This window comes from Wasmannia auropunctata, unplaced genomic scaffold (genome assembly GCF_000956235.1).
Source record: "Wasmannia auropunctata unplaced genomic scaffold, wasmannia.A_1.0 LD336078.1, whole genome shotgun sequence".
Classification (NCBI taxonomy): domain Eukaryota; kingdom Metazoa; phylum Arthropoda; class Insecta; order Hymenoptera; family Formicidae; genus Wasmannia; species Wasmannia auropunctata.
Genome location: NW_012026812.1, coordinates 2,002,504 through 2,016,766, shown reverse-complemented (window position 1 = coordinate 2,016,766; position 14,263 = coordinate 2,002,504). Strand labels below are relative to the sequence as shown.

General features: G+C 44.4%; 2 protein-coding genes across 3 annotated transcripts; one reads left to right on the top strand and one right to left on the bottom strand.

The window, feature by feature from the left end:
* The first annotated feature begins 75 nt into the window (after nt 1-75).
* Nucleotides 76-4,686, top strand: LOC105448814 (importin-13). The gene is made up of 8 exons (XM_011687595.1): nt 76-560; nt 862-1,026; nt 1,170-1,316; nt 1,419-1,678; nt 1,987-2,746; nt 2,925-3,834; nt 3,933-4,079; nt 4,168-4,686. Exons 1-8 carry the CDS (start codon nt 420-422, stop codon nt 4,407-4,409), a joined length of 2,772 nt encoding a protein of 923 aa, XP_011685897.1. The 5' UTR covers nt 76-419; the 3' UTR covers nt 4,410-4,686.
* A 278-nt stretch (nt 4,687-4,964) lies between these two features.
* On the bottom strand, nt 4,965-13,441 carry LOC105448813 (5'-3' exoribonuclease 1). 2 transcript variants are annotated; one of them, XM_011687594.1, is made up of 19 exons: nt 13,096-13,441; nt 12,782-12,955; nt 12,032-12,469; nt 11,456-11,900; nt 11,125-11,375; nt 10,885-11,045; nt 10,418-10,800; nt 9,964-10,256; nt 9,608-9,894; nt 9,246-9,522; nt 8,856-9,119; nt 8,577-8,737; nt 8,113-8,492; nt 7,633-8,021; nt 7,470-7,559; nt 7,217-7,396; nt 6,885-7,124; nt 6,313-6,813; nt 4,965-6,224 (listed from the first exon to the last, which is right to left on the bottom strand). In XM_011687594.1, exons 2-19 carry the CDS (start codon nt 12,854-12,856, stop codon nt 6,042-6,044), a joined length of 4,998 nt encoding a protein of 1,665 aa, XP_011685896.1. In that variant the 5' UTR covers nt 12,857-12,955; nt 13,096-13,441; the 3' UTR covers nt 4,965-6,041. The 2 variants fall into 2 exon arrangements, with proteins under 2 accessions (XP_011685896.1, XP_011685895.1); XM_011687593.1 differs by lacking the exon at nt 13,096-13,441 and having other exon boundaries at nt 12,782-13,055.
* Nucleotides 13,442-14,263: the final 822 nt, after the last annotated feature.

The window sequence follows — 14,263 nt, the reverse complement described above, 5'->3', positions numbered from 1 at the left end:
ATCGGGGGGAGTATAAAAAAGGTGGCGCTAAATCTGAGAGAAAATTCGAATCGATAGAATCGACTCTCAGCAACTCGCAACGTTCACGACGCTCCACGACGAATTATTATAGGTTACGTTGGATTAGATCAGGTTAGGTTATGTGCCGTCTCCGTACGGCGTATGTACGGATGGAAAATATTCGCGCTTGGTCGAGTATCCCGTAGAGGTAAGATGCCAAGGGACGTCCGCGAGGACGCGCGATCGATGGAACGAGTTAGATGTGCGAGCGCGCCTCACGAAGTCCCGGCCGTCGTGTTGGCGCTCCTCGTGCGCGACTTGCCCTAATAGCAGGAACGAGAGACTGAGAGAGAGAGAGATAAAGAGACACGGAGTACGCTGTCAGGGTGCGCAAACGGGTGTCACGTGAAACGCCTGGCATGGATTATGCAACGATCGTCGACGACGCGGTCAGGCAGTTCTACTCGGCGGGCAGCAACGAGGCGCACTCGTGGCTGCTGCGGGTGCAAGCCTCCCCCGAGGCCTGGCACTTCGTGTGGCAACTACTGGATCCCTCCAAGGTACCCCCAACGTCAGCGAGGCGTCTCTTCCCTTTTTCCCTTTGTTTTGCAAAGCTGATATTTTCGTAATACACGTGTTTCTCTCGCGATTCTTCGCTGCGATGTTTCCTGACTGGACACGCCGGGAACATTGCGATCACGCGATTGTCTCGACTGTTGCTCTTGAACTTCAGAATGACCGTAACGAGAGGGGACGAGTCGAGAATATTTTTTGAAACAATTCTTTTGCACGAACGATACACATATAGATAGCTAGATCCTTTTGCTCTTCTTTAATGACGAAGTCTTATCGTTCTTACAGTCATACGAAGCGCAGTTTTTCGCGGCGACGACTCTGCACGCCAAAATATCCAAGCAGTGGAATGAAGTGCCTGAAGCTGAGTATCCGGTGTTGAGGGAACGTTTGCTCAATAGTGTGAGAAGGCCCAGCATCCCCTTATGCATCCTTACAAAGCTTTGCCACGCGGTAATACATTTTTCTTGAAGGCATTCACGAATAATAGGACATACTATATATAATTGAATAAACCTTCAGTCTATTATTTTGTACTATATATAATTAAATAAACCCTCACAGTCTATTAATTATTTGACATGCGCTGATTTCAGTTAGCCGCGTTTGTGGCCAACATTTACAGTGCGGAGAACAGGGAGCAGGATAGGAGTATAGTCGACGAATTGCTCGACATTTTACCTTATGATTCTCCCTCTGCGTTAGAATTACTGCTTCGAGTGCTCTCGACACTTCCCAATGAGGTGAGACGTAAAATATATGCAGGCTGAGAGTTAAGCTACTTAACGTTTTGCTTTTTCGACGAAGCGTTTAAACTGACGAAGAACTCGTGATTGTTTTTTCAGTACGAGAAGAGACACGAAGCGAAGAGTGCCAAACGGGAAGCTCTTGTCAACTTGATCAACAGCTGGTGCCAAACCACGTGGTTCTTACAGCAGGTCTTTTCAATGTGTAACCCGGATTCCCAGGGCAACGACGGTGCATTGTACTCCCTGGGTCTGGAATGCGCTCAATCGTGGCTTAAAGTTGGCCAGCTGCCTTTAGAGACCACCGGTCAGATCTACCCCTATTTATTGGTGGCTGCGGCTCACTATGCACCTAATAAGTAAGTCATATCGAAAAAAAAACAATAAATATCGTAAAATTTAATTGCACGTCATTAAGGTGGTTTTATCGCTCAACGCCAACTCGATAGTGTGACGTTGTCACATAAACGTCACACAATCGCATATGTACAGTCTATGCGAAATGTTTTTATTGAATTACGCTTGTTTTTATTGAATTATTAGTCATATGGAGGGACTAATTTTTGACTGGGACTTGCACGATAAAACCACCTTAAAGAGAACAATATTAATAGAGAGATGCGAGTTATCGAATTATAAAATAAAATATCAATTCCTTCTGTTAAAGAGACGAGAATCAGGGCGATGACGATAACGTCAAGAGCTGGGATATAGTACAAGATTGTTTAATCATGATCGTGACGCACTACGAGCTTCACAAACGGCCGCAGACGTTCTGGGAGTGGGCCAGGAGTTTGGTGCTGATGGCGAAGCAGTACAATGGGAAGTACTTCTGCGAGATATTAACCGCCATCGGCGAGGCCCACAGTCGCGCGTTCCTCATTGCCCTGACCGAGAACTCGAACGAGGCGCACACGTGGACGGCCATGGGATTGATCGAGCTGCTGCTGGAGTGCTCGGAGCTGGAGGGACGTTATCCGATCGACGAAACGCGCAGCTGCATCCCGTTCGGTTTCTGGTACGCGTTGCAGGACGATCTCGCCACGCTGGATCAACCGTTGGAGAACCGAGCCCTGGAAGCGTTGAAGCCGATTTACTTCCGACTGGTCCAGGCGTTGCTGAGAAAGTCGACGCTGCCGATGTCCCCGAGCGAGAGAGGGAACGCGGACGAGCGCGAGCTCTTCAGATGTTACAGGCAGGACGTGGCGGACACGCTGGACTATTGCTACAGCGTACTCGGCAGCGATCTGCTCGCGCTCCTCGGGCAAAAATTGAGTCTGGAAGACTCGCCGTGGACCCACATAGAGTCGACGTTACACGCCTTCAAGGCCCTGTCGGAGAGCGTCGGTACGAAGGAGTACTGTTACATCCCCGCGCTGATAAACTTGATCATCGTTCACATACCTTATCACATTTACCCCGAAGAGGTACGTACGATTATTCACGTAGAAACAACAATTAATTAAAAATTGTACTCTTTTCCTTCTAAACGTTAATTGAAATAAATAAAGAAAATAATTTACTTCTAGCTAAGATTGTCTTGATAATTTTTTTTTTTTATGTAATAGCAACATCCCATAAATATTTGGTTTGTTTCGTCGCCAGGTACTAACGTGCGCCTGTTCGACGCTGGGCGCATACGCCGAGTGGATAGGGGAGCATCCCGAGCCCTGGCTGGAGAAGGTGCTGCAGCTCGTTACCCAGGGACTGACCAGGGGCTCCACGACAGCGCCGTTCGCGAGTATGGCGCTGAAGGATCTGACGAGGGAGTGCGGCCCGTATCTCGCCCCTTACGCGCCATCCATTCTGCAGACCATCAGCCAGACGCTGCCGAACGTCGAGCCTGGCGGCGGGGAGGGTTTGCGGCTCATGTACGCGGCCGGGAAACTGCTCAATGTGCTGTCCTCTATGGAGGAGCAGCTGGTACACCTGGAGGCGACGCTGGGCCTGTGCGTGACGAAGATAAAGGAGCTACTGGAACAGCCGTTGTTCACGGCGCGGCACGGCGTGACGAATTACCTGAAGATGGCCACCATGTTCTTCAGCACGATCGACGGCGCGATCGGCAAGGCCGTGCTGGACGGCGTGCTGCCGGTGTTCAATCAGATCATCGCGCATCCCGAGTGGAGCCAGGACAACGCCACGCTGGAGGCGATGCACATGTGCGCGCAACGATCCCTGTCGGCCCTGCGGCAGCCGGAGATTGAGGCGCGACCGCTGCTGCCGATCCTGTCGACCTCCTACAAGATCTGGCCGCATCCGGCCGCGCTGGATCTGCTGAAGCAGCTCGTGCTTCTGTTCGGCAGAGATCCGGACAACATCGTGAGTCCGGTGCTCGCGGAGATGAGCTCGTTAACGTTGAACGGCGTGAAGGTGTGCCGGTCGGTGCAGGGCGACCTGTCCGAGTGGTCGGACCTGATGGAGGCTTACATGGGCGTGCTCACGCAGATCTGCAAGAAGAACGCCCGGTTGTTGCTGCAAATCCCGGATCAGATACCGGATATGCTGCAATGCGGTAAGCGCCAACGACATCGTATATATTTTCCTTCGAAATAGGAAAATGATCGTACAATGTAATTGCTTTTTTTTTTTTTTTTTTTTTTTTATATACAGGGATCGCTTGTCTAACGCTCCCAGAGACAGCCACGGCCAGAGCGGCGGGACATTTTCTTAGTCACGCGATCGTCCAGAGCCCGCATCTGCAGACGTTCATTCAACCGATCGGACAGGAACTCGTCGCCGCGATTTTACACTGCGTCGGTAAGCAGAGGTCCTCGCGATGACGGACGCGATCTTGCGAACGTGATGCCGTTATTCGATCGTCCATTTATTTTGTAATTTCTGCTAGGTGGAGCAGTGCCTCACAACAACTTGGAGCCTCACGCCGAGGTTCTGTTAGCGTTGAACAAAACGTGTCCGGAATGGACGGCGCAGTGGTTACGCGCCGGACTGGAGAATCAAAAGAACCTCGCCGCCGTGTTGCAGAAGGAGGACGTCACGCGCATTTTGCGCGAGAGGACGAACAGGGGGCGACTTTGCGACGCACTGAAGGAATTGAGTACCCAATGCCGTCAGAAGACGGGCATATGACAATAGAACTTTTCGTGTGATGCCGATTGACGAATTTTACTGTACGTGATCGATTTAAGAGAGATACATGTAACACAAACACACAGGGGTTGACATAATTTATCTCTTCATAATAAACGATGCATAATGTATATAATTGTGTTTTATACAGGTTTATGCATTTACTTATGGATTGTAAGATATTTCATCGATCGTGTGATAGAAGCGCTTAGTGTATCGAAGTACAGAAATGTGACGCAAAATAAATAGCGATAATAAAAAGAATATTTATAGTAAATATATATAGAAACAAAAAACTAAACTATATATATATATATACATATATTCAATTCCCGTTTGTGTTCGAAAGAATATGAAAGTATTAAAATACGAGTTATTTTTTAGTTCTTTAATTTTTTTGAAAATATGTGAAATTTTATCGAGTCGAACGAAATATATTGATTTTCATGAAGGCGACAATTAAAAAAAATAATGTAATAATAGTAATAATGGTTTAATAAAGGATCGTTTGGAAATGAAAAAGATACGCAAAACAAATCAGAAATAATGCACGAGAAGAGATTACGAGGTATATTTAGCAATTATACTGTGCTTTATTGTATAATAACATTGAAACATCTTGTTGAAAAGTTCATGTTTCCGTTTAATTTTGATTTTTGTTTCGCTGCTTTGCAGTACAGAAAAAAAGGAACGGAAAAGTTTATCGAAGATATAAGTTTTCTATTTACGGACTTAATCAATACGTATCATTTTTTTGTTTTCCTATGTCTTATAACATATATGTTTAATGTTGCCTCATTACAATGCCTATATGTAACTCCGACGAAGATGTTGTAAAATCAAAATCTGTCTTTTAAAAGGGATGCATAAAATCAATCTATTTTTCTGATAAAATGTCATACATATTAAAATATTTAAGAAAAAAAGAAAAACTGGCATGTCAAAATAATCTCAAAAAATAGTACAAACTAATGGCTGCACACAAGATATTCTCCAATGAAAACTAAAATATACCCCAAACAAAAAAAAAAGGAACATAAATGTCTACTAAAAACTTTCATGATTTAGTTCCGCTTTCATTTTTCGTGCATATATTACAATATAAGCACAATTATCTCCAAATTTATCTAAATAAATAATCTTATAAATTCCTTCTTATAATTGCAAAATAATCTATGTGATGATATATATCACAAAATCAGATAATAAAGTTATTTAATACAAGTTTGATGCCGATGCATCATGAATGTAAAAAATACAGAACAGTCATTTGAATTCAAAAATACGAAATAATCATTCTCACTTATATTTTTTACATTGTACGTGTTTGAGTTCAATGCATGTATATACACATTTGAAGAGTCTAGTGTATCATTACTTGCACGGACATGTGATATCGTATGTAAGTACGAGAAACGTTCGGGTGCGTCAAATATGAAGTCCTCGAAATAAAATATATATATATAATATACTGGCCCGTTGGAAATCTTCGGAAAAATCTGCTTGTTTTTTATTATAAAATGTAGAAAACGAACGACGGCGGGAAAGAGGATGGATCGGTATAATTATCTTGTATTTACATATAATTTGCAAAGATCTATCCCCACCCGAGAGACAAGAGCAGAGAGCTTTTCACTTGGGCGGTTCGCCGCCGTTCGACAAGGGTGGCGCGCCGAATTTCGCGGCGACCCGCGACTTCCTGGGCTTGGACGATTTCCCCGCGTGTTGCTGCTGCGACCCTGGCTGTTGCTGCGACGGCTCGCTCGAAGACGTCGTCTTCTCCCTGGCCTTATTTACAACTTCCGGCTTCTGTTTCTGCGCGCGAGGAAATCGACGGATTTCATTAATAAGCGTCGACAGAACGACAGAAAAAGAACCGGACTTAACTTTTATTTTAACGAACCTTAGGCGGCGTTTCCTCTTTTTTCGGTTGCTGCTGCTGTTGCGGATGTTGAGACGCTTTAGAAGGGCTCTTTTTAACATTCGGATTCATCTCCTTCGAGGCTTGTTGTTGTTGTTGTTGAGTGGCGTTTCTGCTCTTTTTCTGAGCTTGTAATGGAACGAACGCGGTACTGTTCTTAATCTCCATCTTCGGTCCGTTCTGAAAAATTTTCTGTGGTCCTTGATACTTCATTTGCTGCAGCTGCTGCTGCTGCCTACTCTGACTGTACGACGCTACTTGCACGAACGCCGGATTCGGTGGCAATTTTGGATACTTCGGGTAAAATAAGTTAGGCTGCATAGGCAGAGTCTGCGGGACTGGCGGTATTTTCATAGGGCCCATCGGAGGCATCATGGGAGGTCGGATATTTTGGATCCAATTATTCTGCTGAGCGTTAAACCACTGAGGTGCCATTACCATCGTTTTAGCATCGTGCGTCGGTGCCTTGTTCAGATTTAACAACTGACAAAGATAAATCGCTACATTAACAAGATAAAAAGGAACACGGAAACTTTTTGTACACTCGTCATTACCTTGTATGCTTTTTTCGCGGCGCTTTCCGCGGCCTGCTCGTGAGTGGCGTTAGGATCGCCCTTAAAAACCTTCCCATTGTCCAGCATGACTTGAGCGCTGATCAAGCCCGTTTTTTCGTCGGCCATGTAATTATATTTTGGTATACCGATTCCGTTGTACGAGGAATGTCTCAACAGTTGCGAACTATACCAGACAGGATTCGCCTTCTCCTTTTTCTGTTGTTCCGTTTGTCGGGCGCGCTAAAACAACGAATATGTATGTCTTTACGTAAAATCATTAAACAGTGTGCGAGCACGCGCGATGTAGAAGTGACAGAAATATAAATGCATACGTCGAACAACTGTTGCACCAACGGCGGAGGATTCGCGGTCTGATCCTTCTGCGGGACCGTCGCCTTTTGAGGCGCCGCCGCGGGTCGCGGCGCAGATTGTTTGTCCTCCTGCTTACTCGTTTGCGGATTCACGTCGGGAATCTTCAGCACAGCTTTCAAAAACGCGCTGGGATCTTGCGGCTGTAAAATAATACTTTTTTTATAAGTATCGAACGCGAGTGTCGTTTTTAAAAGTATATTCACCAGCACTTACCGATTGCACGCTGTGATTGTTGCTGAACGGCTTGACTTTCGTCACCGCTGGACTGGATGCCACCAATTTCTCCGGCGGTCCGTTCGGTTTCTATTGAACAGAGCAAGGGTCTGTAAGATCTCACGAAACGATCTCGTACCTCTCTGCGTATCGCCACACTCACCTGCATCTTGTGCAACTCGTTCCACAGCGCCTGGAACTCGGACGCTTGATTGGGCGGCGCGTTCTGAGGGGGATTCGGACAGGAGTACACCCTAGTGCACGGTATAGTTTTCGGGCTCAATTCCACCATGCTGTGTTGCGCCATACCCAGGCAAATGTCGCGATTCAGTTTCTCGAGTCCCTTCTTGGCGAGCTGCATCTGCGGATACGCCTTCGTCTGGTCGACCTTCCTGCTGGGAGAGGCGGAATTGGCCACCTGCTTCCGGCTCTCCGTCGTCTCGTTCGCCGGATTTCCCTGCTCCGTTCTTTCGCCGAAGCTGATATTCACGAAGTCCGTGGCCGCCACGCGATAACCGCGAAACGCGGAGCAGCCGTTTAACGTGAGTCCGCCTGCAATAAACGAGAAATGTCGGCGTTTATTTAGAAAAATTTGCGTGCGCTACGACGTCCGAAGTTCCGGAAAGCTCTGCGTGTTTCTCACCCATGAAAGGCTGATCGAACAGAACGTCGTACATGGTATCAATCGGATCGCTCCCCTTTCGTATTCCAATGATAGTGCCTTTAGCCCCGAGCGGCACGCTGAAGCCGCTTCTGACGCAGCGAATTCTATCGAACAGACGATTTTGGGAGTTCGGATCGGGCGGCACGCTACGCAGGTGTAGACCCGGCTTGTAGAGTAGCTGCGGCTTCACTTGCAGCAAGACCGTCTTCCCCGTCTCTTCGCTCTTAAAGTACTTCTCCACCTCCTCCTCGATCTGCTGTACCAAGTCCGCTTCGACGACGTCCATCCCGCAAGCGCGGCTCTCCATACCGTGCAGTTCCGCTTTCAGCCACTCGACTGTATCCTTCAGCTCGTCCGTTCTGTAATAATAACGTCCACGTTGCATTATCGTGTCACAATTTACATTATGTATACATTACGGCAGAAGAAAATACGCAACGTACCCCTTGTCGAATAGATCTTCCTCTTGGAAAATGTCGTTCGTTACATTCTGTGCCAAACGTTCGAACAACCTAGGACACTTTGTTACGTAATTCCGTATCAAATCGACCGCTTTTGTGCTGTACAACCATTGACTGTTCTCCTTTTTAGTATAACCAGGCACCTATAAAGATAAATATTTCGATAAATTAAAAACCGAGTAAATAAGTCGAAATGTGTGCGCACGTTCAGTTATATTTAGCAGTTTGAGTCAAATTTGCGCTCTCGTGTACATTTCTTACCTCTTCGTTCCTTTTATTGAACTTCAAGTTCAACCCAAGATTATGTTTAGTAAACTCCTCGTTTAACGTTTGTACAACGTAAATTGTCCCGGTGATCCTACTCAAAAGATGACTACTCATTCCAAGACGTTGCGCGGCGATGCTGCCGTGCATGTATCGCGTTTTCTGTTGCCCGTAGGCTTGCTTAATGGCATCGAACGTCGGCTCCTTCACGGATTTTATGGAAATTTTGATCCTGCGCGAATTGTCCTTGTTTTGTATAACCTGCAGATTCATAAAAATCGTCTTGAAACACGCCGTCTTGATTGAAATTTTAAACGTGACATAATTAAAATCATTAATTTTTTCCTAATTAGTGTGACGTAAGAAGAAATCCAACAGCGATTGTACCTCTCCCATCGCGCCGTAATAGGGATGTCCCAACATGAAGCAAAAGGTCCCCGGTATAAAAATTTCATGCATGCTTTCGTAGACTGGCAATTTCTTGCTGTAGACGGAGATATCCCTGATTACAGTCTGATAAGCGTAAGCCACGGGATAGTCGCTCCACTGTTTCTCCATCGTGACTTTCCCCTGCGAGCCGAAAACATATTTGCTACCCAGGGACGAGCGTGCGTAAAGCAGCAGATCCGTATCGCCAATATCTATCCCAAGGCGTGACGTGTGACTGGAAACAAACATTGCGCAATATTAAAAATCGCATTCTCAATATTATTCCGTTTCAAACGAGAGCGCAAATAATTTAATCTTACAATTCTTTGATTTGTTTGCATAGTGCGTTCCACTCCGAGGCCAACGCGTCCTTCACATCCTCTTTCTTCAGATTATCGTGACTGTAACCGCCCAACGGGTTGATCAAACTGAGTTTCACCTTATGGTCAGCCACGCCAACCACGAGGGACTCTTTCAAATGAGGCCATTCCGTGTGCACGCTCTTTCCTAACAGCTCCGATGCTAAAGTTGCCAAGTTCGGCGTCGATTTCGGTACTATAGTTAAAATCATACTCTCCAGGACTGAATGTTGTTGAAACACTTTGACCTAAACAGACATTTTGCGTAACAACTTTTCGAGATTCGAGATCGGTGTCGCAACTCCAACGATATGTACCCTCGCTTTCTCCAAATGCGCTGTATGATCCATGTGCCGTAGTATAGGAAATCCTGGATAATAAAGATCGAGTTCGAAACCCGGGGACAATCCCCTAATTAATTGCTCCCTCGGAACGAAAATGTCGTCGCGATTCATTAATTTTACTTCAGCGTGACTGACAAACTCCGGGAAGTATAGTGTTGCCTTGTGAACAATTGGACTCTCGTCGGTGTACGAAAACAGACACATCGGTCCGTGTCTGTTTCTCTTTTGTTCTTCCGATAATAGTCTCGATAAATGTGGTTGCATAGCTATCGCAGATAAACAGAAAAAAGCAGGAGAGAAATTTAAGCATGTTTTTAAAGAGAAATTTAAATTAAAATTATTAAAATTAAAATTATTTAAACGCTTATATTTTATCTCATACAACACGGATATTTTCAAGATTTAGAAAAAAAGAAGTATCGCTCACCAGACTTTAACCGTTTCTCATCAATGAATGGGATAAGTACGACCGCTTCCCACTCCTGTCGTTTTCCATTTAGATCAGTTTTAAAGTTATGCGGATAATAATCGATTATGGGAGAGGATTCCTCTGTCAATAGCGATTGAAATGCCTCCGGTAACAGTTCCTTGCTGAGCGCAGGTAACACAGCTAATAATTGTTGAAAAGGTAAGAACGGCTCCCCTAAATCGAATTCCAGCTTCAAATCCTTGAAGTCTTTTATATCCGAGATATACGGGGCGTAGTGATGTGGATAATACCACGACCAGCTGCAACAGCCGTGATAATAATAATGCAAATTCCACTGTATCGCTCTCACATAGCCTTCGGCTTGTGAACGTAAAACTTCTCTGGAAACAAAATGTATATACGTGAAGAAAATACTGGAAATATCACGCTTCGTATTAAAGATTATAAATATGCAAAATACTCACTCGTCGACATTTTCATACTCCAACTTGTTCATATAATAATATTTCTTATGTTGTACAAATTCCATGTTATATATATCACTATCCGACTCGTCGTCTATTATTAAATCCATGTCTCTATACTCTATAAAGATATCATCATCGTCGTCAAAATTACCTAAGGACTGTATTGCAAAGCATTAATTATCACTTATTTATCTCGATCTACAAGGGCGATTGCTGAAAGATATTTTAAATAAGTACCATCTCCGTAGTACTTTTAATAAGGGCATCTAAATCTTTGTTTTGCGTTTTCTTCGGTGACGCGGTCTCGCTGTCCTCCGACTTCTTATATACATGACGCTCAGATTCATTGGGCCTTCTACCGGTTTTACTTTCGAAAAATTTTATATCGGCATACTGCTCGTTAAACTGCTCTAAGTCCAAACGACTAAGTTTCTCCATAAACTTTTCAAAACGGTCGAGCTTTAATGTTCCCGATTCATTTATGTAACCTGAAGCAAAATAATACATTTATTTAAATACAGAAGGATATAAATTTTCGCCACAAGACAATGGATAATTGTGAACGTACCGTCGAGCGTTGGTAATACTTCCATATATGCACGGTACAGAATTGGCAGTGCACCGTTGGCAATATGTAAATTTGGCAGGTGGGGAATAAAATCGTTTCCTACCAGAAAACCCATCAAGACCCAGTCGTCGATTATCTTCTCAATGTCGAATTGGAAGGACAGCTTGTCCTTGATCGGCGAGAACTCGTGCTCTATGTACTCGCGCAGGAGCGACAAGTGAAGGAGGCAGAACTTGGTCTCCTCGGGGGTGGTTTTCACTTGCTGCTTACCAAACTTGACCTCCTCTCTCAAAAGGGAGAAATTCGGCTCGTGCGAGCAGAGACCCAACATTATTAAATCGGCATCCAAACCGTATAAACAGTGCCTAGAGTTACAGTCGTAATCCTTGCTCGCCTTCATGTACCTTATGTAATCCATAATCTTATGCTCTCCCTCGCCAGGGACCTGAAAAAAAAAAAACAGATCCAGATTATATTCCACTGAATAACAAGCGTCTCCTGCGCCATTTTTCCAGAAAAAAAAGAGAGAACAAATTCTAGTTCTCTCTTATACGACTAAATCATCGGAAAAGATACCTCAGAACCGCTGAACAGTACTTTACATTTTTTCCACGCGTCATCGGTGGAAATCTTGTGTTCGACAAAACGTTTGATCTGCTCGCCCAATTTGGCCATAAAGAGCGTGCCCGGGGTTATGCAGTTCGAGTCGAATCTCTTCTCGCTGGGCAAGGGGATACCCTTGGCCCTGGCCTTGGCCTCCTGCACCTCGGCGTCCTTGGCCGCCCTGAAACGCCGACCCCTCTGCTGATTGATCTTGGCACGGGGCGCGACGCCGTCGATCGCCATGAAGAACATCTTCTGCGGGCGGATCATGTTGAACAGCACCTCCACATAGTGGAATATATTCTTAAAAATCATCTCCTCGGAGATGCGGAAGCAGACGTCGTCGTTCGGATGGGAGCATGTGTGTATAATACCGTTCATGTCCAAATATAAATAATCGAATTCCGGTATCTGAAAAGAATGGAAGAGAACAGGGAAACTGGTTAGAATCGTTTCACGGTTTCGTGGTTTCTGCACGAAGCTGTAAAAAAAAATCGCATATTTTTTTAAAGCATTTAAAAAAATGCAAATCTTGCATCTTGTTCGCGTGCAATGAGAAAAAAGGAAACGCAGAAGCGTGGCGAGGAAAAAAGGACCTCGTCGCTTCAGGATTTAAATTGTTTTTTTCCTTCTCCCCTCGTCTCCTTCTCTTTCTTTCTCGCTCTATCTCTCTCTTTCTCACACACAACACACACATACACATACACACCCCCCGTCAAATACCTGATGTTCCTTCACGACCTCGCTGAGACAGGGGTATCTCTCGCTTATGTATCTGAAGAATTTCGGCACGCCCATCGTGAGGCTTCTCGCTTCTTCGACGTCGAAATGAATGCGTTCTCCCCGGACTTAAGAGACTTCTGTGCCCGCAGCGAGCGCTTCGCGCGTAAGGTCGTTCTATCAAAATTAAAGGATTTCGCTCGCAAGCACGGTATATCAACTTTGCTACGGGTAAACGTTCGTCCGCGGGTCTGCCGTCCCGTGTAGACGGGAAGACGAGTGCGGAAATGCCGGAGCCGGAGCCCCGGGATGCTCACCAGTTCCTGAAGCGTCGTTTTCATGAAGCGTTGCTGATGATCGTCGGCAGGCAGAGGGAGAGCTTGCTTGGATTATTTGCAGGATAGTAGTTTGATTGGCCCGGGAACAGAGCCGGTTTCTTTTTTTCTACATGCGAGCAAACAGCCGCGTCGGAGGTATATATTAATTTGTCGAGCGATATTCGTACTATTTTTGTTAACAATTCATTTATTAATAATTAGTAATTAATGGGACAATTAATTGACATGAAATAATTAATTCTTTTTTTATTGTTTAATTAAAGAGAGAGAGATTAGGATAAGTGACGATGGATTTGCGCAGTTGAAAGTGTTTTATTATTCACGCGAGAGAACACTAACCGATTTATGTTGATCAATTATGATATTATCACCGATTTAAGTGATTTAACCTCGTTCGCGCCCCAGCGCCATCTCGGGAAGTGTCGCGGCACTCGGTAATCCACGGAGCGGTGATTCGAAACGCGCGCGGATGGTAAAAATGCATGTATATTATATCTCGGCGTTTCTCCACCGCGACACACGCACTTTAACTATAGCGCATTAATTAAACATTTTAATTGTTACCACACAGTGCAGCAAAAGTGTTAGCCGTCCTGGCCTCTCGTTTTCTTTCTACCCGACGCGAACTTCACGCAAGCTTCATGAGTATGTAAGCGAGCATAAACAATCTTATTATATAATTATCATTTTATCGAATAATTAACCTTAACGTCGCCGCGGTGATGCACTGCAGTGTTCCGAAATCTTAAAAAAGTGACCATAAATCACATTTTTATTATATTTAATTTATTGCACTTTAGAAGTAACTGTATTACTTGAAACTGTTTTGATTTTTATCCGTATTTCACTCGCTTAGCTTTTTTACTTCTTTTTTTAACAACTTTATATATAATAGTATTTTGCGTACGAGAAAGTATTTGTTTAGGCCTATAGTTAGTGCTTTATATGTAACATATATATTAGTACTTATTTTTAACTAAATAATATATTTTAGATAATTTGAAACAACATATTAAAAAAAATTATAATAAATTCTAAAATAAAATTCTCGTATCTTTGTAATCGCTGGATATCGCTCGTTCTACTTTTGCGTGAGGACTAATAGATATAATATCTTTGATTTGACAAACGAGATCGGAAGAGCACA